Source organism: Melopsittacus undulatus, chromosome 7 (genome assembly GCF_012275295.1).
Source record: "Melopsittacus undulatus isolate bMelUnd1 chromosome 7, bMelUnd1.mat.Z, whole genome shotgun sequence".
In the NCBI taxonomy this organism is placed as follows: domain Eukaryota; kingdom Metazoa; phylum Chordata; class Aves; order Psittaciformes; family Psittaculidae; genus Melopsittacus; species Melopsittacus undulatus.
The window spans coordinates 23,937,206-23,963,207 of NC_047533.1; the positions used below are offsets into that span (position 1 = coordinate 23,937,206).

Consider the following 26,002-nt stretch of genomic DNA (forward strand, 5'->3'; position numbering starts at 1 on the left):
TCCTTGATTATGTGAAAAGGATAAGTAAACCAAGCTAGCTCTGTTCTTCAGTTTTCTAAGAGTTAGATAAGTCATAGAATCATAGAATAGTTAGGATTGGAAAGGACCTCAAGATCATCTAGTTCCAACCCCCCTGCCATGGGCAGGGACACCTCACACTAAACCATATCACCCAAGGCTTCATCCAACCTGGTCTTGAACACTGCCAGGGATGGAGCATTCACTACCTCCCTGGGCAACCCATTCCAGCACCTCACCACCCTAACAGGAAAGAATTTCTTCCTTATATCCAGTCTAAACCTCTGCTGTTTCAACCCATTACCCTTTGTCATATCACTACAGTCCCTAATGAATAGTCCCTCCCCAGCATCCCTGTAGGCCCCCTGCAGATACTGGAAGGCTGCTATGAGGTCTCCACACAGCCTTCTCTTCTCCAGGCTGAACAGCCCCAACTTTCTCAATCTGTCTTCATAGGGGAGGTGCTCCAGTCTCCTCATCATCCTCATGGCCCTCCTCTGGACTTGTTCTAACAGTTCCATGTCCTTTTTATGTTGAGGACACCAGAACTGCACACAATACTCCAAGTGAGGTCTCACGAGAGCAGAGTAGAGGGGCAAGATCACCTCCTTTGACCTGCTGATCACGCTCCTTTTGATGCAGCCCAGGATACAGTTGGCTTTCTGGGCTGTGAGTGCACACTGAAGCTGGCTCATGTTCATTTTCTCATTAACCAACACCCCCAAGTCCTTCTCCTCAGGACTACCATGAATTTCCTTTTTGCCCAACCTGTAGCTGTGCCTGGGATTGCTCTGACCCAGGTGTAGGACCTTGCACTTGGCATGGTTAAACTTCATGAGTTACATTACATAACAATGAGTTAACTTCATTAGAGATAAGGATGTCATGTGGGACAGTGTCGAATGCTTTGCACAAGTCCAGGTAGATGACATCAACTGCTCCACCCCTGTACATCACTTTTGTAGCCCTGTCATAGAAGGCAAATGAAGCATTAGTTGGAGAGGAAGGAAGAAGCATAGAAAACATTCGTTTCCATAGCACTGAATGAAATGCCTGGTTATTGCCCTTCTGATCACAACTCATAGCTGGGCTGCAAAAGGTAGTGTTTCAGCTGAAAAGGCCAAATGCTTTTAATAAACAGCATAATGTAAGATACCTGGGTGAGGATTAAAAAAGTAGAAAGCTGAAAAAAAGCATGATTAGAGAAGTCAAGAGTTTCTCAATATATAGCTAATGGTGATGAAGACTATTCTGTTACTGGAGATACCCTCTCAGACCCTTTAGTCAGGGTATTGCTCAGGATCAAAACAGTGCCCAGACTGTATCAGAGGATGAGAATCAGAACTCCTGTTGCAAATTCACTCCTTCTCCCTCACAGCAGTACCAAGCTATAAGCATCAAACGGTGAAGTAGTTCATCTTCCCTTTTTATTTCTATTCTGCCTTCTTTGGAAAAAATAAATAAATAAATAAATCAATAAAAAATTCCAAACCTTTTTTCCTCACTCAGTCCTCTTTGGTAGCATGGCCAGTTTTGACTACCTGTGCTGGATGTTCAGAGTTCTGTATCTTGGTCCTATGCTTTTAAGCTTCACTGAATCTGAGAAAACACTACTCAGGCACCATCTCAACCTGTGCACTTCTAGACATCTCAGGGTGCATCATTTTTCTTGCAAACTCATTTTAGCAGAATTGGTCTTGTGACCAAGCTGCCTAAGTTATGTTATTAATACAGCTCTGCAAACTCTCCAGCAACTCAAACACTCTTCAACGTGACTATAGCACCTGCTCTAGATTTTATTATGCTGAGAAAAATTTACTACAGTATTTCAAGCTGTATTTCAAAACCCACATCCAAACTCATTTGTGATTTGCTATCTCTATATCAATCCCAAGAGACTTCCAGCAAGGTGAGTTGATTTTGCCTACAAGTTAGGAGGCAAAAATTCAACTCATTCAAAAAATAGCATAGACAACTATGTAGAAACAATGTTCTGTAACAAAAAGTTAAATACATTGACAATCAATGGAAATCATAAGGTATTTATTGCTTCACCAAGAAAAATCAGAAGAAAAACCATTAAGAAAGATTCTTAATCTGCTTCCTCAAAACCTCCTTCCATCAGCCATTGGCAGGTTAATGTTAATAGCCGCCCTCAGGTTAGCCCAGAAAAGGGCACGCTTGCTCCTCTCCTTCGGCCACTCCAGGTAGGTTCGCTTTGCCATCAGAGCCTTCAGCTTGTGATACCTGGTAGGGATAATGTAGGGAGGGATCGGCTCCAGTAAAATGAGGATTAAGCTGCTGGAATTCTCACTGAACAACTTGTGGTGAGCAAAGTACAGCTCATAGTGACACCACTCGCTCTGCACAAAGTTGGGAGACAGCACAAAGATTGACTTGTAGCTCTTCTCAATGCAGTTAATGATGTTCTCCACAATGCTCTTGCCAGGGATGAAGTTCCTCTCGTGCTGGCACAGTTGTACGCAGCCCTCGCCCTTCTCCAGGTTTGGGATCAGCTCGTCCTTCACCCACAATGCATCACGCTCACTGTATGAAATGAAGGCGTGAAACTGCAGAACGGTTTCCTGCTCTGCAGGGTGGTTGTGCCAAGCTCTCCGCTTCGTCTGCGTCCACTGCCACGTCATCCGCACGTACCACGGCACGTCCAGGTAGATGCACAGGAAGGCCACAACAGCCACCAGCACCAGCGTCAGCAGCAGAGCTGTCACAAGGAGCAGCGCCGTGTTGCAAGCCAGCTCGCTCAGGTGGAAGTCCTTCAGCTGCATCCCTCGCAAGTCCTCCGGGTACTCGCACGTGTACGCCGCTGGCCAGCCAAACAGCCTGCCCCCAGACTGCCTCTCCCCACGGATAAAGTCTCGCAGTTCACACGAGCACTTGAACGGGTTCTGTCCGGCTTGGAGCTCCCTGACCCTCGGGCAGCTCTGGAAGAAGTCGGCAGATGGGGTGAGGATCGAATTCATCTCTACGTTCAGGAACTCCAGGGACGTAAAGCTGCCGCACCCCGGCAGGTCAGCCAGATGGTTCAATGCCAAGTTCAGCTCTGTCAAGGCTTTCAGCTTGGCCATTCCCCTGGGGACACTGCTGATCTGATTGCTTTGGAGGTTGAGATTTTGGATGTTGACTGGCAAGCACTCGAACACAGCATCCGTCAACTGATTTGAGGACAGGTCCAACTCTGTCAGAGACTCAGCCCATTGGCATTGCGTGCCAGCTCCCTCGTGACGCAGCAAGTTGCTGCTCATGTCCAGGTATTTCAGTGATTTCATACGGCTGGTCATGAAGCTGACCTTGAGAAGGCTCTCAAATTTATTCCTCTGCAAGATTAATGTCTCCAGTTGATGTAATTTGTCACATTTTTCAAAAAGAAGATCTGTTAAATCATTCTTTAAAAAATTTAAGTGCCTTAAGGGGCTGTCAGATGAAGGACACAACATATGTATCATCTTCGAGTCAGTTATTGTCAAGGCTGCAATATTCATGTCTGCAAATATTTTGTATAGGTCATCCTGTGAGAAGAACAGATCTGTGATTACAACTTTCTCCATTATCAGTGCCTTCATGGAGGTACCTGAATAGTCAAATTCACATCTTTCAATGTCTGACAGCTGTGTTACACTCTTAATACTTAAGTATTGAATGGATGAGTGCCATACAGTCTGAAGAATTTGAATGAGAGCATTCCAGTCCACCGACACATTTGTCAGTGTCAGATTCTGTAACCTGGAGCCTTGTCTGATATTAGATAATAAAGCTACTAATCTTTTTACATTTTCATTTGTGATTTCTGACAATGACAAACTTTCTGTAGTATTTTGTATCACAACCCAGTCAAAATTAGCTTTGGACTGATGACTATTTGCATACAGAAGCGGCAGGCTATTGATTTTTTTGTCTGAACCGTCTTCTGGAGAATTGTTGGAAACAGATGTAAAGAGTTCATTTTCCACAGACAGGCTGACATGGTTCCAAAATGTTAATGCAAACAAACACTTGTAAAGAAAAAAGTTCCTGAGAGATCTCATCTTTTCTATCACATTGGCTTCTTCTTCCTTGGAGATGTTCAATAACTTTCTTATCTGTCCATCTGTGTTCTAAGCCTGTAGCAAAACAAATAAAAACCAAATTGTATCATGAAATGGCTATGCAGGGGGCATCATAGAGAATGATTTTTTAAGGTTTCAATTTCCCATCTCATCTGTCCCTTCAACTCAAAAAGGAATGAAGGCATCTATTATCATTCAGGAGAAGCATTCTTTACTAAGAGAACACCACTGATGTTTCTATTTGGTAAATATGCTGTATTATATATATAATGAGTCTGTCTCTTAAAAAAACATGTCTGATTTCATAGGTGACTAGCATTTGCTGCTTACTTAACAGCAATAACTGCTTTTAACAGAATTACTGTGATTCAGTTTATTATGAAGGTTTCCCACAACTGTGTAATACACTTTGATTAGAAAGTACAGTATTTGAGGTCAGCATGGTAATCCTTAGATTCTCTATTGAAAGATATGAACTAGACTCAGGTATTTTTTTAAATGGACTTGTGACTATAAAACCTGGACTGAAACATAAAATGGGTTTTCAAGAGAATAATTCAAAATCTGCGTATCTTTAAGCAGCTGAGGTTGGTCATTAGTGCTTATTGTAACTGGGCAGACTGAGGCAGGGTTAGGAAGTTCTATATTTATGCTATGGGAAATTCCACAAATCACTTCTTGTCTGGACTTGAGTACCTCATGAATTTAGAATCTGAAAGTGGGGTGTCCCCATGTCTGATTTGTTAGGTGTACAAAGAGGACACCAAACACACACTGAAAATATTTGCATGCTACACAAAAAAATACCAGTTGTAGAATCTGGGTACGGAAAATCTTGCTCTGATCTAAGTAAGCTGACCTCAAATGTCTCTGGTGTGAAAGAGAGGCTTATCTAAACACAATTTAAGAAAAATGGCCTTGCTTTGATTTTCCCTAATGGAGGACACATTGCTTTTCTGAATGTAGGATTTTGGGCTAGCCAGCCCCCCTTTGTTTAAGTCAGCCATTGTGAATACTGCCTTAAATCTCCTTTTAGGTATTGCCTGAAACAAGGGGAACACAAAATGGAATATATAAACCTTTAGAATTAGTTTTAAGCAATGTTAAGTTCAATGGCTTTGTAACAGTAGCAGTGGAAAATTACTGAGGTGCATAATACATAGAAAAAATAGAGTACAGATAGAGAACATACTGGCACAAGATAAATCGTTATAGTTGATGTGGTCTTAAGAAAAACAGTCTAGAAAAACAGGACGCAGGGATAAGGAGTATCTGGGAATAGCAGGTGTCCAGGATAGGCTACGGGTAAACTCATTGATAAGTAGGAGGACAGGAGGATTATTATGTCTCTGGTGCTAACGAACCAATTAAACTGGTATAAGCATCTTCTGCGCGTGCTTCAAAGGCTGCCAGAAGTGATGAAGTTTGTTGGAAGAAGTAAACGACCCTCAGAGACCACCACCACAATTCTGTACGCATGCAGGGAGCTTTCTGGAAAATGATGTAATCCATACATAGCTTCATGAATATGTATGTATGCCCAGGGACTATATAAGGATGGCTTGTGTAGCAACAGGGAGACACACGTTAGGAGGAGTTATCCCCCGTGTCTCCCGGTGCCGCAATAAAGAATACCTGCTTGTCAGCTTGAAAACTTTGTTGGCAAGTTTGTTCCTGGAGTTTTCTCCGAATCATGCCATAAATCCATTAGACTGCTCTTCTGAAAGAGGAACTGGTAAGAACTTAAATGGGTAAATCTTGATTTAAAGTTGCCTTCTAGATTTCAGAAAACTTTTTGTATCCTCAGAACATTCTTCCCTCTTCCTCTCATTACCTGTAAACTGTAGTTGTTGCCTGAAGCTTTCCATAGTGCTTATTCATGACTGCACAGGCTTTCAACTTTCCCTTGATATTGAAATTGATAAATTCTGAGTTTATATTTCTATTGACTCTACAATGATTTCTATTGGCTCTACAAAGAGGCAGTAATAGCTGTCACTTGTTGGACTAAGGCTACAACCTCGAGGACTACATCCTCTGTACCATTAAACATTCCACAAGCTTTCTTAGAATTACATTCTCCCTGATCTAACACAACCTATATTATGATATCTCAACAGTACAACAAAAAGCAGTCCACTGAGTTCTTCTTTTGTCAAGAACGCATGAAACTAGGCTTGGAAATCACTTGGAAATGGTGGGGCAATATGGCAAAACCTTTCCACCCTTTTTCCAGATTTTCATTTGTAAAGATTATCCCCTGTTTTACCATCATAGCACTAAAAAGACATTTAGGCATGTACAGAGAAAAGATAATTAGCACCCTCTATCCTGTTCTTCTTACTACAAATGTGTATGTAATCAAACAAAATATGTAGCTTCAAAAGAAATCTGAAAAAGAAAACAAAAAATCTACCTTCCAATCGTTGTTTCTTCTTAGAAGAAAATTACAGCAATATCCAGGGACTAGATGAAAGAAGGATATGATTCTTCCACATGTGCTTAATTTTCTTTCTCATTCCTATACCCTGGCATTGAGTCAAATTATTTACGAGTACCTTCAACCTTTATTTAGAATATCCTATGAAATAACAAAACTAGCAACTGTTACAACACATGACTGCTGACTTGGGGTCTAGCACTGGGGAAATCATCCTTTGTAGTGATACCCCTTTTAATTCAGAAGTTATTGCCAAGTCTCCAGACTCATCAAAAAGCAGAAAGAGCGTTATCAAAATATAAGCAAAGCACGATTGTAACAAGAGCTGTCCAATTGTATAATCAGTAAGAAAAAATATCAAAATTTAGGTTTTAAAAACTTTTCCAATATAAACTCAGATTAAACTGTCTAAACTTCCACTAAAGAACTGCCCAGAATATATTGAGGGTCCAGTATTAAGGTATTCATAAGTTATTGGTCTAATACAAACCCCAAATGTTAAAAATATGTCTTCCACATGAATGAAACATATCATCAAGTTAGACCCATTCCTGAACTGTAAGAAATCTATTTCCATTAAATTACTGTGATTCCCTTAACTGTGAATGCAGTGCTAATACAAAGAGCTGCTATTTGGCCCACTTCTTTGGATAAATTTACTGAACATAAGCAACTTTACTCACACTTCTTACCCACATATTTGAAAGTACATCATATATTGCCTAATAACCCTCTATGGAAAACATGGCTCATTTACAAATAAAATGCAGAATATAAATCAGTCTTAGCTAACTAGCACCTGATTATAATCAGTAACATGAAGAGCTTCTCACCAGAAATCCCCGCTTTCCAAAAAAGCTGAAAATGCACCCGTGAAAAGACGAAACCAAAACTTCCCGTAACTCTATCCTACTGTGTGACAGTATCTAGAAACGCCCAAACTTTTTATGTAAATATTTGCGCCATCTACTGACAGTTTATGAAATAGCATTTGCTTTCCTCCAGATGCATTTTCCACATATAACATTATTATAACTTCTCCGTTATTTAATTATTATTGAACGATGTGTTTTCATGCTTTGCAATAGATTAAGCAAATTAAAAAAGAAAAATAATCTTTTTACCAACTTTCTGTCTTCATCAAATTCATACGAAAGTAAGTACTTCTTTTGAGCAAGTTTTACATTGGAATTGATATATTTTCCTCTCTGAACTTAATAATGATTCAAGCTTATATGCATTATTCTGATTATTTTTTCCCATTTAGCTATACCAAGTTAGTTGTCAAGTAGTTATCAAGGCTGGTTTATAAAAGTACTGTTTGTCTTATTTTAATTTCCATTTAATTGCAAAGGAAAAATACTATCACTGTCCTGCTCCAGCAGTGTTGTGACTGGATAAAATAATGGACATAGAAACAATGGGTGGGGTTGTCTTTTCTTGTAATTAAAACAGAGCAATAACTTCAGAATTGAATGCCCAAACACTTTAGTGTCCTGGCAAAGACATAAACCAGTATCTATCTTTATTTCTGTATAATATCAGTCAGAAATTCCATCTTAGCTGAGATCTAAATACAAAGCTGCCACACTACAACCTACCTTTCTGGGTTTGCATACCAAAACCCATTCATTATTTAAGATTTCAATGCCTGAGGCAGCAAAGGAAATAGTCTTAAAATTACTTTTTCATTTTAAAGCTTATTCTGTATATCATATTTCATTTCTCAGATTCAAGGGAAAAGAGGTCATACAAAAACCAGAAAGGAAATGGGATGCGTAGTAAGCAACAGAATATGGGCAACTGATACTCTCTGCTGTTATGCCAATGAGCCTTTTAGTGGTACTCCATGATTCTATGATTCTTTCTCCATTTCTGTCAATACAAAGAAGTGTATTCACAGCTGTTTTCCAAATGACACCTTAGAATGTTGGTATATACAAGCCTCACCATTGTCTGCCCTTAGCTATAAAGATTTTGCTGTCCATCCTTAAGATGAGATAAAATCCAAAGATAAAAGCTTCCTTCCTCCCAAAATTCATTCCTGTTTTGGAATGCAAGTTTAACTGCCTGAATATAACCTACCTATACTCTAATGAACACAGAACCAGGCGTACATTTGCTTAATGTTCAATAACTGCAGTAAATTAGAGACTCCTATTCAAGAGGTTCTCTTCAATTAAGTGGCAGTGCGAGCTGATCACTAGCATAAAGCTCTCCAGCTCTGCCTACATGCTATAAAGATAGAGAAAACATATGTTAAAAAGAGAAATAAGCATATTACCATTAATTGCACTTAGATTTACCAGTGCAATCACTGGAAGAAAATTTAATATATTCCTCACATATTTATGCATACTTCATTTTGTTAAAAGTAGCCAAATATAATTGTTTCCTTCCATGTTTCCTTTGTATTTATCTATTTATTTAAAGGCAAGTATCTTTACTGAAACCCATTAGGCTGATAATGACACAGTAAATAACAAACTTCAGGGAAATCTGAGATGTGTCAAAGTGTTCAATCTCTATTGCTCATTTATGTCAAAACCTCTTGCAATACTATCATAGCGAGCAAATACAAGTGAAATTAATTATTGAAAAGTGAAAAAAAAAAATAGAAAATAAAAGTGCTAAATTCAAGAACGCAATTTAGGGACCTAGGAAACAAATAATGTTTTGTTTCTGCCCCAATAGACTACATATTTACACACTTAATGTTAATTTCACCATGAAGAAATAACTTTAGATTAGTGATTAATACTGTCTTGCAGGTCTAAAACATGCATGGCCTTGAACAGAATCTGCAAAATTGTCAGTATATGACCTAACTTACAGTCAAAATTACTGTTCATCATGGGTAAAAACAACCTCCAGCTATTGAGCTTTATCTATTGTGATTCCTACTCAGACACTACCCTTACTCTTCCAGAAGCTCCACTGAAAAGCAGAGGGAAATCCTCAGGGCCACTCTAGATTTCATTTTCAGTAAACACATCTAAACATTAATAAATTAACCTAGAACCACCAGCATGCCCAGATACTTAAATTCTCATTGAAACACCTTCAAAATAAACTTATTACTCAGTGGTACAAACATTTGTTGTACTATCACATACCTTCACTGGAAACTTCAGAGACTTGGCTGGTAAGTGTGTAAGTCACGTAGTATGATCCGTACTTGTGAAGCTCGCTTCTAAGAACTGAGGCTTTATTTTGGGCCCTCCCCTAACAGCTTTCCTTAAGGATTCACAATTTTGCTTCCTGTAGCAACAGTATTTCTTCAGCCAAGGAAGACAAGTGACAGAAAGGATGCTCTACTAAATGGTGAAACTCCTTTTTATCACAAAGGTCATGCTTTGCCTTGAAATGAAGCAGCAAAAAGAGTAACGGGTATGGCTAATTAGAGGCAAGAACCACAGGTTGTTGGGCAAGAGCCTGCAATCCTTGTTCAACCATGTATTTCTCACACGGCTGTGGGCATCCAGTGCAACACTAACTTACTGGCAATATGCGTACACACCTTCTGCTTTCTTTCAGCCGCAATTCCTGTGAACACAGATATAACGAAGCTGCAAAGTGGCATTTTAAACGCTAAATCTCAGTTGTTTAACTCCTCAACACCGCACTTCAGTAGTGCTTAGGTGCAGCTCGCTTCGAGGAAGTATTAAACTTTCTAATACAGAAAATGCCAGCTCAGTGGCTCATTAATACTTTAAACTCCTCCGTGTGAAAGTTACCACACCAGCGCTGACAACCCCAGCCCTTTTTGCTGCTCAGAGGACTCAGGCCTGCTCCACCCGCGCCAGCCGCTATTGGCCGGCGCTTCTGGTGGGTCCCCACCGCGGGCCCGATTCCCCCCGCCGCGTGACGCCCCGTGTACCACAGGGAGCCGGGGACTGTGAGGGGCAATAATTGCGGCCGGTCAGTGCTGCCACCCCGGCCAGCAGCCTGTAGCCGAGAGGCAGCCGGGCAGCGGCAGGGTACAATCCCTTCGCAACAGGCGGCCGTCCCGGGAAGCGAGAGAAGCCGAAGTAGACAACCCGCCTTCTTCCCTCCTCCCTGCCTCCCTGCCGGCTGCCCGGCCTGCTCTGTCTCCTCCCCCCGCTGCTGCCGACGTGGCGGGGCGGGGAAGGGAAAGGAGCCGGGAGTGCGCCGGCCGGGCACTGCTGAGTGGTAAGGAGCACGGCGATTTCTTCTTTTCCTGCCGCTTTTGAAACTGGCTGCGGGCTTCTCACTAGTAACTGCCGCAGAGGGGATCTCGAAAGGAGAAGTTAAACAAAAGGAAAGGGGAAGCCGTGGCTGCTGCGGGTTGAGGGAGCGGCTGCTCCGGCTCTGCCCTGGGCGCGGTAGGGGGGCAACCTAGGGCCATCGCCTCAGCGCCGCGCCCGCAGCGTCCCGCAGGATGGAGAAGTGTTGACGGGCGTCGAGCGGCAGGGGAGAGTGGAGCTAACAGCCAGGGAAAGGTGCTCCTCACGGAGGCGTGGAGTCGCTCCTGCTGGCGCCCGTTGGGTCGGGTTTTGTTCTGAGACAGGATTAAACTCCTCGGGCGGCGGGTCGGCAGGTGCACCGAAGCCATGAGGGGCCGCCGGTCCCGCCACAGGGCCGCTGCGGGGGAGTGCTCGCCTGGCGCCCGCTCCGGAGCTGGCCTCGGCACCTCCCTCATGAGCTATCTGTAGAGTCATTCCCGTTGATAAGGAGTTGTCCGGGTTCGTTTAGATCAGAATAGCCTCACGGATGACAGTTTGAGTGGCGCCATACTCCCGGGTCAGGCACGGCGTGAGTTTCCTGACAGATGTGGGAGTTTGCTGTTAGGCGCTTTGCTCCCATAAGGAAAGTTTAGCAGACAGCTGCAGGAACCTTGGCCTGAGTGGTTCCCCAAAGATAACTCAGTCTTGCACGGTGTATGTGATCTTTTAAAAGTTGTACCAGTGTTGGGCATTGCTTTATTCCGATCCAATCCCCGTCAAAATTATGATGCGTGTGTGTACTGATATTACAGGTTTCGCAAAAGGATCCTGTTATCTGACGGTGGAATTTGGTTTACAAACACAAAACCTTTCTTTAGGTGATGTTGCCCATCACACAGTGAGTACTGTTAAAACAATGGCAATATTTACCCACGCTAAAGCATTTTATGGTATTTGCTATATTTGTAATGGAAAACTGCAAATACTTGTGGCAAATGCAAAAGTTCTGACTTGTAAATTCGTGTTTTCTAAAGGTAATTAAATTACAGTGTAAGCTAAAGTAATATGAGTGGTACCAAGTGCCTATTTGTTTGTTTATATTTGTTCACTGATCCCAAATGCTATTCTTGGACCTGTGCAAACAGATGATCTACATCAGTTAAACAGACTGCTAAAGCCACAGCTGTACATGATTCTATAGACTTTAATAAAATACAACTAATGGCAGATTTCTCTTAAATCCCAGTTATATGTTGCTTTTTACCTTGCTTTTTTTCCTGTTCCTCAGTTTCTCTTACAATCTCAGTCCTTCCTAAAAGTACAAAGCTTTGAACCATATTTAATATGGGAGTCAGTGAAAAGGCAACACCTACAGAGAGGGTTGTGTGAGTTTATTTTATGCTGTGCAACTCAACATACAGTCAAGAGCTAGCAATAACAACTCTTTGTCAAGGGCTGTCCTCACAGTGGCAGGCATGCTGTTGATACCAACAAGTAAGTGGTAGTAATCACTGTAGGGTAACCCTTTTGGATTCTGTCAGTGCCACTCCTTAATCAGCTGCTCAATGGCCATTTCTTTCCCATTCCTGAATCCTCAGCCTGCTGACTGCACAGTAGTGGAAAATACTTAGAAAAAATAAGTTACATTGGAAGATAAGGAGTAAATAAGAGCAAATTGGTTTGTAATGTACCAGAAAAAAATAAAAATCAATATCTGTACCTTGTGCAAGCTTACCTTGGATTCAAAACTGAAGTTTAATCACACAGATGGAACTTTAGGAGCAGGTGAGAAGCATTGCACTTCGCAAACAGTAAGCCTTTGAGACAAGTGTTGTAGAAATGGTGTAAGCAATGAATGCTTCCTATCTGCAAATTATGAGTCCTCAATTATCTCAAATTATGCCCTTTCTCCAACACATTAAGTATCACCACTGTGTTTGTCATCCTCCTCTCCATCAGTCAGTAGGCTATAGGAACATGCTTATGTGGAAATGATGACAAGGAGAGCAAGTTCAGATTATCCTGTTCACCAGTGGCCTTTCATGGGTAATAGGGAACATCTAACAGAGAACATAGGAATTAACCATGTGGAAGCTCTTACCTTTGACTCCTCTAGATAAATGAGAATCTTTTCTCCTTCACCAAAGGATGTTTTGAAGAACAGTGATGCTGCTCTTCATACTTGAGTGAGATCCTGCAACATGAATAGTACTGTATGTGCCACAGGGCTCTGTGCTTCAGGAGGCCTTCCATCAAGGCTGTAGTGTTTTTCAGCAATAGCTTGTAAATGCTGCGTATTTTATAGTAATTCAAATGTTTATGGAACCTAAAAGATGTAATTTATTTTCTGTATTCAGATTTGAAAATGTCTGAAGACATATGTGATGGCATCTCACCTGAAGAAAAACCTGAAGTAATGGAAATGCCCAGCAATGAGGTATTGCCTCATGAGTCAGCACCACACCTTGTGGAAGCTGAGATCTTGCATGAGCCTTCACAAGATGAACATGGACAGGCTGCTCAGAGTGCCAGTAATAGACAGGAAGGAGAAATATTTATTAATGAAAACCCTTTGACTGAAAAATTAATTGAAAGTGTGCCTTCCACTGGAGAGGCAACGGAAGACGTGCCAGCTGAGTGCAGTGAGACTGTAAGCCTTGATGCAGAACCTGAATCTGAAGAAACACTCAATGAACAAAGCAGTTCAGTAAGTAATGCCTTTTTTTTCTATAAAAGCCCTCCCCTCCCTGTTTTGCAAGGACAGAATGTTGTCCAGTGCACATACTGTTTTTCACAAAAGCCTAAGGAGTTCTATACAAAAAACCTGCATGTAAACTACGAATAGTTGAATTTCTCTTTGCCAGAATGATATTAATTTGGTCTTTCTTTCTTGATTGTGATAAAACTATACCAAGAATCTGATTTTGTATAGAAGTAATACTACCATGATTTTTTTATGTGGTTTTCTCTACAAATCTACTTCATTCAGTTCACAGAATGAACCTAGAAGAGGACAGAATTTAAGTTGCATGTGAAGCACTGAATCTTGTGTATGCTAATTTTCGAGTCATTCAATTTACAAAAACCATGTATGATTTACAAGGCTTGGTGAAATGGCCAGTGATTTTTGACTCATTCTAGGCGAGTAGGTTTTGATCTGTGGTCCACAGACCTTCAGGAGCCCTGTGAGTAACTGCTTAATAATAAAAGAAATAAAAATGAAAGAAACAGAAGAAATAAAACCCCCCAAATTGTAATAATAAAATAAAAGAAAACAAACAAAGAAAAAAAAAAACAAGGCTTTTTTTATGGTCTATACAGCATCCAACCAAATCCAATGCCTATGACATAGCTGAAGATATTCTCATCTCCACTGAAAAAATTTCAGGAATCCACAAACTGGAAAAGTTTTAGTCCTTCTACCAATGATTCCTCTTTCACAGGGGGAGATCACTGGTGGATGCTGTATGCTGCACAATGCAGAGCTATCTTGGTATACTTCAGCTTTTGGTTTTGAATTGATTGTGTAGGGATGATGTGTTACTGGAGGTTTTCTTAAGACAACAGTTTCTTAATATGATTTAAATATAGAATACTGATAACCACTTAATGCCACACATTAATTTAAAACATGGGCAGCACCTCCTATGTCTGTTTTTATTGAATTTAGTTGTTGGGAGTTCTGGGTGCACATCTACTGGCTTACACCTCTGAGAAGACTCAGGCAGAGAAGCCTTTAACTCTGGCTCCTGGTAGGACTCAAGGAAGGAGATGGGTTCCTGCTTCTCCCTAATAATATCTCTAATAAACTTATATGGCTTTATAGAACCAGGTACCTGAAGAAATATTAAGATGTCTGTAAAGACATCTCTGGTGTTTTAGGTGCTTTTAAGAACAGGTGATCTGAGCCAAGCTTCCCATTCTGCTTGTTTGTGCACAGAAGCTTGAACTCCACATAATACCCAATCATAGAATCATAGAATAGTTAGGATTGGAAAGGACCTCAAGAACACTGCCAGGGATGGAGCATTCACTACCTCCCTGGGCAACCCATTCCAGTACTTCACCACCCTAACAGGAAAGAATTTCTTCTTTATATCCAGTTTAAACCTCTGCTGTTTAAGTTTCAACCCGTTACCCCTTGTCCTGTCACTACAGTCCCTAATGAATAGTCCCTCCCCAGCATCCCTGTAGGCCCCCTTCAGATACTGGAAGGCTGCTATGAGGTCTCCACGCAGCCTTCTCTTCTCCAGGCTGAACAGCCCCAACTTTCTCAGCCTGTCTTCATGTGGGAGGTGCTCCAGTCTCCTCATCATACTCGTGGCCCTCCTCTGGACTTGTTCTGACAGTTCCATGTCCTTTTTATGTTGAGGACACCAGAACTGCACACAATACTCCAAGTGAGGTCTCACGAGAGCGGAGTAGAGGGGCAGGATCACCTCCTTCGACCTGCTGGTCACGCTCCTCTTGATGCAGCCCAGGATACGGTTGGCTTTCTGGGCTGTGAGTGCACACTGCTGGCTCATGTTCATTTTCTCATTAACCAACACCCCCAAGTCCTTCTCCTCAGGACTACCATGAATTTCCTTTTTGCCCAACCTGTAGCTGTGCCTGGGATTGCTCTGACCCAGGTGTAGGACCTTGCACTTGGCATGATTAAACTTCATGAGGTTGGCATCAGCCCACCTCACAAGTGTGTCAAGGTCCCTCTGAATGGCATTCCTTCCCTCCAGTGTATCAACCAAACCACACAGCTTGGTGTCATCGGCAAACTTGCTGAGGGCACACTCAATCCCACTGTCCATGTCAGCGACAAAGATGTTGAACAGGACCGGTCCCAATACCGATCCCTGAGGGACACCACTCGTTACTGGTCTCCAGCCGGACATTGAACCATTGACCACAACTCTTTGAGTGCGACCATCCAGCCAGTTTTTTATCCACTGAGTGGTCCACCTATCAAATTGATGACACTCCAATTTAGAGACAAGGATGTCATGTGGGACAGTGTTGAATGCTTTGCACAAGTCCAGGTAGCTGGACTTTGTTACCTTGCAGGTTATTTGTGTTTTCTCCTGTCTTTGGGAAGCATGAGCTTTAGACAGTGGAGTAATATTTTTGTTCTTTTAGGCCACAGACTCTTCATCTAAAGCAAGTAGATGGGGAGCCTGGGGTACCTGGGGAAAGACTCTCCTGTCATCAGCTTCTGCCACAGTGGGTAAGTGTTCAATCAATAAAGTTCATGGAAATAAATAATAATCTTAATGTGTTGTATCTGCAAGATTCGTAAACAGTTTTGTCCTGATATGCTTGGCAAGAATAATTTATTTTCTTTTTTTCTTTAGTGGGAAGAAGGACCTTCCTAAACTGTCAACATCATAAACATTTCTTGATGTCAGATTACAGAAAAGTTACTAGGGCTGTTTGTAAAGTTAGTGAATGACCTCATTGTAGCTTCTTCACAGAAAAGATACATAATTTGATACAGTTACTATCAGCCAAAGGCTTATAGTTTTTGAAGCAAAATAGTCCAACTCGGACTCCACAATGTAGCTGTTTGTGGTTTATACACCATGACTTCTATCTCTACAATATGAATTCACCTCTCATAAATCATTCCAGCTTTTGGTGACACCCAGTGAAACTATTAAGCCATCACACCAGACTTCAGAGAATAGAACAACATACTGAAACATGGATCCTATACTCCCTCTCCCTATACTCTCATTTCCAATAGTATGTCTGTTCAATATGTCTTTGTGAAGACTTTTGGTAGAAGTTGATCATTACACATTGAAACTCACAGACAAAAAGTGAAGCATGCAAATACCTAGTTACCAGTGGGAAATCATTCCTTACAAAATGACCTGAGCTTGCCTGAAAACGATAAATGGTGTTGGAAAAGCTTTGGGAGACAAATGTTAATGTACCATCTGACTGTATTTGCATCACAGAGTGCAAATACGTGAAAAAGTTTGTTGTCTAGGCAGCCTGACTTGATAAGGTTGTGCAATGGTGACTATTTTGAATATTTGTATTGTATATATATTTTTAGAATTATTTAACGAGCAGAGTCGGAACAGGTCAGGTTACCTTGGCAAGGTAACCTGAAACATGCAGAAAAGGAGAAAGAAAATTTAAAAATAATTTTCATTTTACATGAGAATGGTTGCACTGTATCACACTGAAAACCCATCCATTATCTAGCTTCTGGCAGTGGCCAAGAGCAACAGGGAAAGAACCTAAACTCAGATGTATGTGAAGCAGCACTTCCTCAGTTTTCTGTTCCCGTTTTCTGGAATCTACAACCTAGACTTTCTGACCCTGGGATCAGGGTAGGGTTGAGTTCAGATATTACTAGCTAATAATTTTGGATCTCTGTTTTTTCTGTGAGTTTATTAAACAAAATAGACTTTGAATTAAGCAGAAATCAAATGTACATTATTCACTGTTCTGAGGTAACTTGAGAGACCACATAGATTATCTCAGATTTGTTGCAAAAAATCAGTCCAGCAGGTAATAGTTTATATTCCTGATATAGAGGGCTTATTTCCTCGTTGCTTGTTGTGGAAATTCATGCTTGATCCTGTGAAGTATCTGTCTGTCACTGTCAGAGACAGGGTGTGGAATGGCATATACCATATATCTGCTTCAATATGATAATTCCTATTGAGAGACAGAAAGAGGAGGAAAAAAAAAGCAATTTTGAATTTGTGTAAGCTTTCTTCTTATTATTAAATATTTATTATTCCCCTTCAAGTTATTCTATTTAGTATCTGAGCAGTTCAACCAACTGCTATTCTCAACCATCTCCTATTCTTCTTCAGAAAATAGGTTTGCCACAATCCAGTCCATTTTAATGTTGCTTATTCCTTCAGTGTTATAAATGGTATAAATAAAGCTGCTTTCTTGGGATTAAGCTTATCAGCAACACCTTCAGTATGTGATTTTTCTGTTGCTCTGTCATTATCTTTGTACAACACAGCTGCTTGTCTGGTTAAGTGTGACAATTACTTACTGTTCCTTATATTTTTCTTTGAAATTGTACTCTGTCTAAATAGCAGAAACAGTTTGAGGTAGACTATATAACATCTTAAAGGCCTAAGCAAATACATTCAGCTTTTAATAAATAGTATAATAAAACACGCTAGGTTGGAAGGGACCTTGAAAGATCATTGACGTGATTGACAAGGGGTAACAGGTTAAAACTTAAACAGGGGAAGTTTAGATTAGATATAAGGAGGAAGTTCTTTACTGTAAGGGTGGTGAGGCACTGGAATGGGTTGCCCAGGGAAGTTGTGAGTGCTCCATCCCTGTCAGTGTTGAAGGCCATGTTGGATAGAGCTTTGGGTGGCATGGTTTAGTGTGAGGTGTCCCTGCCCATGGCAGGGGGTTGGAATTAGGTGGTCTTAAGGTAATTTCTAACTCTGACCATTCTGATTCTGTGATCATCTAGTCCAGGCTTTTGTGGAAAGGGGTGCCTAGGTGAGATTATCTAGCATCTTGTCCAGTCATATCTTGAAAATGTGCAGCAGTGGGGAATCTACCATGTTCCTGGGGAGGCTGTTCCAGTGATAATTCTTACTCTAAAAAAATTCTTTCTTACATTCCTTTCTGTTTAAGACTGGCCTGAAATGGTTGTTTCAAGGATTTTGGTTTTATAGAATCATCACAGAATGGTTTGGGTTGGAAACGACCTTAAGATCATGTAGTTCCAGCCCCCCTGCTATGGGCAGGGAAACCTCTCACTAGACCACGTTGCTTTAATGAAAGGTGTCATTATGTCATTTCATTATTCTTCAAAGCCTGATTTATTGTTCCCAAACAGATTAGCATTTTTACTATATGGCTGTACTTTGTTTAGCATAGCTGATTTTAGTTTCTAATAATAAGGTAGTTTCTGTATAATCTGTATCTTATTTCTCTTTAGCTAACTCTACACATACAGCCAATGTTTGTTTTGGAGATAGTTGTGGATTGTAAAGAAAAGATCTGTTGTCTTTGAACTGATTTTGACATTACTTGGATCAAGATCCCAGCCACAAGGCAGGTGTGATACTCCCCTTCACAACAGAATCTGTAATACCTTTCATTAGTAGTAGTCACTGCCTGAACCATGTTTAGTGTCTGACACTAGGTGTCACACTAAGAAAGTTATTGAACCTGTCTCATTAATGAGGTGAAGTTTTCTTTTGTTTTTAAAAGGTACGAGAAGTCTGGTTTCCCTCCTTGTGGAACCACAATAGAGTAGATCCACTAAAATAGTTGTGGGGATGATGAGGGAAGAAACAGCATCACTGCGATCTGGAGACACAAGTTCTTGTACTTACCATTGCCATTTTGCTCTCTTTCTTTTAAACTGAATCTTTTAGTAAATCAGCAATATAATTGCTGACCATCCAGTCTTTTAGTAAGAATTTTTATAAAACTCTGCTCTAACAGTGGGTTACCATTGCAGCTAAGCCAATCAAATGGGTAGCAGCCACTGAAATGTGCAGTCCTGTACTTCTTTTCCTGACATATTTCTTCCTCCTTCCTGTGCCAGCATTCATGCTCCTCTGAGCTCCTGGTAATCTAGTCAGGAAGCTAAACTGACATAAGAATAACTCTAGAGGAAAGAAAAATCCATTTTCTGCATCTTCAGTTCATTGAACTAACTCACTGAGATAAGTGCCAGGGCAAGCAGAAGGTATAAAAATGGAAAATGGAAGGAGCAGAATTTCCCATACAAGCACCAAGAAGCCATTAGGTCATCTTAGCTGTAACAGCAAACCTTTTATCCCCAGGTCATAAAAAAGTGAGGAATAATATATTCTCACTCTATACTTAAAACTTGTCACTTCCACTTTTAAAAACAGCTTGTATACTTGTATCAGTAGTACAATTATATACAATCGTCTATTGCTATTATTAAAACATTTACCATTGCATTAAGGAGATCTGAAACTAGTCTCATTTACTAGCTGAATTGGAGTTACTCCTGATTTACAGACTGGATAGCACATGAATAATCAGAATCTAGTCTCTAGTTTTGTTTTAACTACAAGGCTTTAACTACAAGTCTTTTTTTCCTAAAGCCTTGGAGTGAGTGGTGTGGCAATAAGGTAGCCTCAAAGTGAGCATAATGGTGTCCCACTTTTTAGTGTACAAAACTAGAACACAGCTGGCTTTTCCACATATGTGTACTTCATATGGTGGAGTGATTCCCCCCCAACCAGCCATCTTTCATGTTCATTGGTTTCTCAGTATCAGATGCTAATTTAAGGCCTCGATCTTCATCTTTGGCTCTGACTAGCTGAAGCTTCATTCATATTACTTGACTGAAGTTTGATCACTTGCTCATCAGAAGTGCCCTTGTGGTGGAAGACAGGTTGTGAAGACTGTGTGGTAGCCAGGGACAAAATCTCAAAGTCGTCTTCTCCATCTACCATTGAAGCAGGGCACCAATAGCCTGGGAGTACTGGATTAACAAGGGACAGCGATTCCTTCTGAGAATGGTTTAGATTTCAGACGTGCTGAACTGCTTCCAAAGTGTTTGTTGGCCTCTTTCAGCTCTGCAGGGAATTCAAAGCTACTAAGCTGGGAGGTGGAAGATAAAAGAGCCTAAAGTGGGATGTATCTGACTAAAGCATTTGTGAGTGCTGTAATCTGGCCTTGGACAGATCAGGCAAACTCAAAGGCAGGCCACGTTTTTAGGCACTGCTTGTAAAATCTTCCCTTTCAAGTGAAAGATTCCAGCTAGCAAGGTGAACAACATCATTCTGCTGAAATCACCAGCCAATAGAAGGAAAAGAAATTATGTAGGCAAGAAAAATAAAAGCAGCAACATGGGGAAAAAGGCATGCTTTTTTCAAAAAGTATGCAGGTAATATCCACTGCATAGCTCTTCTGTCTCCGCTGCCACAGATGAGTAAATTGAGGTATTGGATGTGTTCCTAAGTCTACAATATCAACTCTGTTGTGTTATCACTCCCAGTGTAATAAAACCAGTGCACTGTCATCTCTAAAATGTAGCCTCATCTCCCATAACCTCTTTTATTTCTGTGCCTTTTTAAATTACAAATAATAATTTTAATTTCTAAAGCAACATGAGCTTCTGCTGTGTTTGTGCATGTACATGTATCTAACACTGCTGATATGCTTCTGTTGTGGTCTTCTGATCTCATCTAGTTTTGTTGTTGTTATCAAACATATGTGCCATCCAGTTTACTCCAGCAAAACTGGTCCTAGTTGACCTGAAGTATTTTCTTATCATTCTAGTGCATGTAACCACAGCCCTGAAAATGCTACCTATTGTAAGTCTGTAAATATCAGTACAGCAACCATGTGCCCCCTTTTCTTGGAAGTATGAGCTTGTCTGCAGAACTATGAGAATCAAATTACAGAATATTAAAAAAAGTAAAACATTTTTAGGTACAGGAAAAAAAAAGGGAAATTAATATGAAAATCCATAACTTTCATACACAGTTAAAAACAAATTTATGCTTAATGTTCATGGGTTTTTTTTGTATAATTACAGGAAAATAGTATTTTATTAGCAAGTCAAGACCTCAAGAAAAATTAAATCAATGGAAAGAACTCTTTTGCTCATTTAAAAAGTTGTGAGCAAGAGAAATGGAAAGGAATGTGATATGGAGCATCTATTACATGAGTTTAAAAGCACAATTAATAATTATTTGAGTCTCAAGAATATGTAGAGTAAATAAATGGCTTGATCTATTCATGCTAATATTTTCACTTAATCAATTAAAATGTGCAGAAGATTGGGCTTAGATAAAGTAGTACTCTGCTCTCCAGTATCTGCATTGGAACAGGTTTTGCAAAAGGCCAGAATTTGTTCAGCAAAGAGTTAAATTGCTGTGGTACATAACCTGGTATGTCCTGTACAATTGGATGGACTGTTACATTTTGTAAGACATGAGGTAATGTAGACAAAGGTCATATTTTCTTTAAACAGGTAAAAGCATTTACCTGCTTAGTCTTTCTGTTTCAGTGTAAAACATCAGGGCCCCCTTTCTGTTATACAGAAAATTACTTGTTTCTGCTTGTGTGTTCCTTAGGGGACATCTTCTTTGTTCTTTGTATTTACCTCCAGATACCCCAATTTTCTTGTATGTGATCTTTCAGTAGTGTTGCTTCACATATGTTTACTACAGTATATTTATTACTGAATTCACAGAGAACCTGATGCGCAATCCATCTGGAAATCATATAATCATAAACCTAAGCTTTCCTTCTTCCTACTCCATTTCAAATAGTTTTGCTGCATTTTTCTTTGATCAGATGTTCGAAAGTACATTTGTATGTTTATTTGTATGTTTATTAGAACACTGCTGAGCACTGGCAAATAATAGTTTATTTTGCTGTAGTTAATATAACTCAGAAAAATGCTTTGAACTTTCCTAACAGAAAGTGCCCCCAATTGTGGGAAAGTATGGACAACATTTAATTAATTGCTGTACTTGACTTTGTCCCTTAGATGTCTAGGTATCTGCATGAGCATCTGCATTAATGCCTTTTCTGAAATAATTTCTCTGTTAACACTTCAGCTTAAGGTAACAAAGCAAAGAAGTTATTATTTTGAAGTTATTAAATTGTCATTAATACTTCTTACAAGTATTTAGGCAGATAGTTATTGCCCTGCTGCTAGAAGTGATAAGCTTTATGTGTGATGTAGTAATAGCGTACTGAGCAAGAAAAAAAATCACACAGGGTAGCTGAAACCATTTCATTTTGTGTTGGAAAGAAATATTGCTTGCTTTGTTGGTTGTTTACTTCTTGCATCTCAGCTGATGTGCAGAAACTTACAACTAAGGAAGATGTACTAGCTGGATCATTTGTAATGGGAGAAGCATATCAGGAACATACTTGCAGATATACCCAGAGGCAATTTGAGGGTAGTTTCTTTAAGGGCAGCATTTTTCAGCTACATCTAATGCAGGTTAGGAAGCTATTGCCTCCTTTTGCAACTACAGGATACAGGCAATCCACCCTATCCTATAGTGGGATACTACCAGTCCATGGGATCTGCTAGTGTAAATTAACTCTGTATAGAAAAGCAGCAAAGCAATCCTATTTTGCCAAAACTATTCAGAGAGAAACCCTAATAATATATATTCTATACATTATACTAGACCATTTTAATAGAACAGAGACTTAGGGAGTTGCTATGTTAGGTAAAGGTCAGGTAAAATCTCTGTGGGAGATCAGCTGCCACTGGAACAATAATTCTGTCATCTGACATCAGCAGTTTACAAAGTATATTAAAGTAGCAGCTTTGAGATGAGACACTTCAGAATTTGAAGTGAGCAACTGAGGAGCTTAAATCCTGAAATAATTTTGAGGACCTGTGTCAGTATTCCTAAAACACTTACCTAACATAGCACCTATGCAGCAGACTGAAGAACAGATTCCTTACCTCAGTCCTGCAGTCACCCACAGATCATTAATTGTGGGTTAATTGTTCCAGAGTTCTGAAAACTGAATGAGGCCAAAACTATGGCATTAGGAGGACCATCAATTTCTGTTTAAACTGCTTGCAATAGAATATTTAGCATTTTGAAAAGCAGAGAACTAGACTTACATGTGCCACTGAAACAAATTTTGCATTTCAGATCCAGTGTCATCTGTAGGATATTTCAACTTTATCATTTCTAGTCAGAAGAACAAGTGAATTGTTAACCTATTAAAAAATTAAGCAATGTGGTAAGTTTAATAGTTACTCTGATTGTCATCATTCATGGGGCATAAAAATACTAGGCACTGTTAGTAAAACATTTTCAAATAATATAATCTAAAATATGCTTCTGCTGCAGGTCATGGGATAACAGCAGTAAAGGAAAAAGCAGGATCTACCCTAGGAATTCATAATACAAGTTCAGCATCTTCAGAAACAGCAGAATCTCCTGCAGCTGAAACACCAGTTACACGTAAGTTCAAGTTCACCAAATTTTGACAAAACTCTTTGACATTGCCAGATTAGTGCAATTTACAGAATTTTAATGTTTTGACCACAGAATCTAGTTTACTGTAGTTTGTGACTTGTAGAGTTGAAAGTATGCTGTATGCTTCGTCTTTTCCTTTTTGTTAGAAGCAGAAGATACTCTGGACCAAAGCTCTTCTGAGAATATTCCTTCTGCTTCATCTGGATCTCGTGGCATGTTGTCAGCTATAACTAATGCTGTTCAGAACACAGTGAGTCATTTTAGCTGGCCTCTCTGTTCTAGTTATTCGTCATCATTTTTAGGTGCAGCTTCACTGTACAACACATTGGTTAAGTTGTAGGTCTTTGTAAAAGCAGTTGTATTGTAAGTCTGTTTAGAGTCTCTTCCATGGCAAAATAACAGTATTAAATAATAATAAAAAACCCCATTCAGAATAATTAAGTTACTACTTTGTCACCAAAGTAGTAACTACTGAAAGTAGAGAAGAAGTCTCTGTGAAAAATATGGGCTTCTCCTATACTATGTCAGATTTTTCCAGTCCTTTGTAAATCATTTTTGTAGTTGTGGTACCATCATCTGATTTTCTTTTACAGTTAAGTCCTTCCAGAGAAAGTTACTAGGAGATCTGTTATCATTTCTGAAGGCAGATCAAATAAGAAAATACTCTATTTGCTTATTTTAAGGCTTTTACTAAACTCTGCTGTTAGTCCCTGGCCCTTACCTTCACCTCTCTTTCTAGTGTCTCATTTCATATTAGTCTTCACAGAAGGTGGTCTGATTGCAGACTCAGTGAGGCAAAATCTTTGTCCATGGTTCTTCCCTATTACACTCTCCATACATTTTCTGTGTGTTGCACTTCATCCTTTTCTGATTTTCTGTGTTGCAGCTTTTGCAAAATCCTGTACCATACTGTTTCCAAATCAATTTTTGTGTTATTTTCTTCCCCAGCGTTTTTGCACACATTATCACAGCAAATGTTTTCCTCTTGTCTTTCCCGTATGGTGTTTCCCTTGAAATTTTAAGAGACTTTGAACATTGGCTAAAAAAGCATAGAAGACTAACTCCCTACTGAGCATGTTTTACAAAGTGCGATTCCTTTATTAGTGCATATCCACTTCACTCTGAGTACCTCATCACTCTAATATCAAAGACTTTGGGAGCAGAGGGGGATTCCTATAGATTATTCCAAGGACTGTTGCTACATAGTCTGGAGCCTTGTAGGGCTTGTGAGGGCTGAACACCAGTAAGATTACCTGAGCATTGTACAAGATTGGCAAATAAGAGAAATGTGCTGTTGTGCGGTAGCCTCTTAGAGAGGTTCCTGTACCACAGTGATGAATGTCACAAAACAAAAAGAATAACTTAAAGTCTCAGTGAGTTGCCTGTAATGCCATTTGAGACTTTGGTAGGGTTTTCCGTAATATATCATGAGCATCTGACAGATGCATAATCAGACTGAGGTTGAAATCTTTGGCCAGTGAAAATTCTTCAATGTACATGAAGGATTGTGAGTGAGGGCTAATGCTCATATGAACACACAGAAAAAATGACTGTATTTCAATAGACAGCTGCAGAGTCATTATGAATGGCAAAATCTTAGAAAGCAGTTAGGTATGGCAGGATCATCCTGTTCCTGATAGACTCTGGCTCCATATTATTCATATGTAAAATATGTTCACAAGGACTAGATGCCACTTCAGATAAAAATTAAGGTAGTATTATTCATTATTGTTTTATTGGCAACAGGTGTTACATTTTGTCCAATATGAGTCTTTCAATTAACCAGAAATATTTGCATAGTTCATTTATTGAAAATGTATTCAGAACAAAAAAAAAAACCCATAATTTAATAAATGTGTTGATCCTATTGTAAGTTAAAGCATAGAAAATCCAGGGACCTGAATGTTCAAAAACAGTGTTGGCAAAAACAATGCTCTTACAGTTCATATTAGCATAAAGTGGAAAGAAAATAACCACATTGTGTTATTTTGTACAGGGGAAAAGTGTTTTATCTGGAGGCTTAGATGCTTTGGAATTCATTGGGAAGACAACAATGAATGTCCTTGCAGAAAGTGATCCTGGATTTAAGAGAACCAAAACACTGATGGCAAGAACAGTTTCTCTCTCTCAGGTTGGATGTATTTAAATGCAGCTCTGTCAATTCTTCTTCCGTAATTTTAGATGCCTCAGGGAGAGACTTTATTTATTGCAGCAGATACTGGCTAAGCTTATGGAAATAAGTATTATGCTTTATATTTGCTTCACTTTAGTTTTCTTCACAGAATCACAAAAGATAATGTAAAATTGTGATTTCTGCATAATCACATGTGCAATAGCAGATTTTAATAA

At 39.8% G+C, this 26,002-nt stretch overlaps 2 protein-coding genes across 7 annotated transcripts in view; one reads left to right on the forward strand and one right to left on the reverse strand.

Moving 5' to 3' along the window:
- Nucleotides 1–2,044: 2,044 nt before the first annotated feature.
- LOC101878912 (toll-like receptor 1) lies at nucleotides 2,045–10,007 on the reverse strand. Of its 2 annotated transcripts, none has more exons than XM_034064915.1 (2): nucleotides 6,499–6,663; nucleotides 2,045–4,136 (listed from the first exon to the last, which is right to left on the reverse strand). In XM_034064915.1, the coding sequence occupies exon 2, from the start codon at nucleotides 4,059–4,061 to the stop codon at nucleotides 2,124–2,126; it is 1,938 nt and encodes a 645-aa protein (XP_033920806.1). In that variant the 5' UTR covers nucleotides 4,062–4,136; nucleotides 6,499–6,663; the 3' UTR covers nucleotides 2,045–2,123. The 2 variants fall into 2 exon arrangements, with proteins under 2 accessions (XP_033920806.1, XP_030904836.2); XM_031048976.2 differs by lacking the exon at nucleotides 6,499–6,663 and adding an exon at nucleotides 9,639–10,007 and having other exon boundaries at nucleotides 2,047–4,136.
- Nucleotides 10,008–10,654: 647 nt separating this feature from the next.
- Nucleotides 10,655–26,002, forward strand: part of FAM114A1 (family with sequence similarity 114 member A1) — a 37,032-nt gene continuing 21,684 nt past the window's right edge. For 2 of the 5 annotated variants that reach the window (XM_031048922.2, XM_013129072.3), the window contains exons 1-6: nucleotides 10,655–10,695; nucleotides 13,067–13,416; nucleotides 15,840–15,927; nucleotides 23,525–23,638; nucleotides 23,800–23,903; nucleotides 25,650–25,784. In XM_031048922.2, the coding sequence (XP_030904782.1) occupies nucleotides 13,075–13,416; nucleotides 15,840–15,927; nucleotides 23,525–23,638; nucleotides 23,800–23,903; nucleotides 25,650–25,784 (783 nt within the window). In that variant the 5' untranslated portion in view covers nucleotides 10,655–10,695; nucleotides 13,067–13,074. Of the gene's footprint in view, nucleotides 10,696–11,521; nucleotides 11,608–13,066; nucleotides 13,417–15,839; nucleotides 15,928–23,524; nucleotides 23,639–23,799; nucleotides 23,904–25,649; nucleotides 25,785–26,002 lie in introns of those variants that run through there. The other 3 variants (XM_031048923.2, XM_031048921.2, XM_031048924.2) reach the window with 3 other exon arrangements.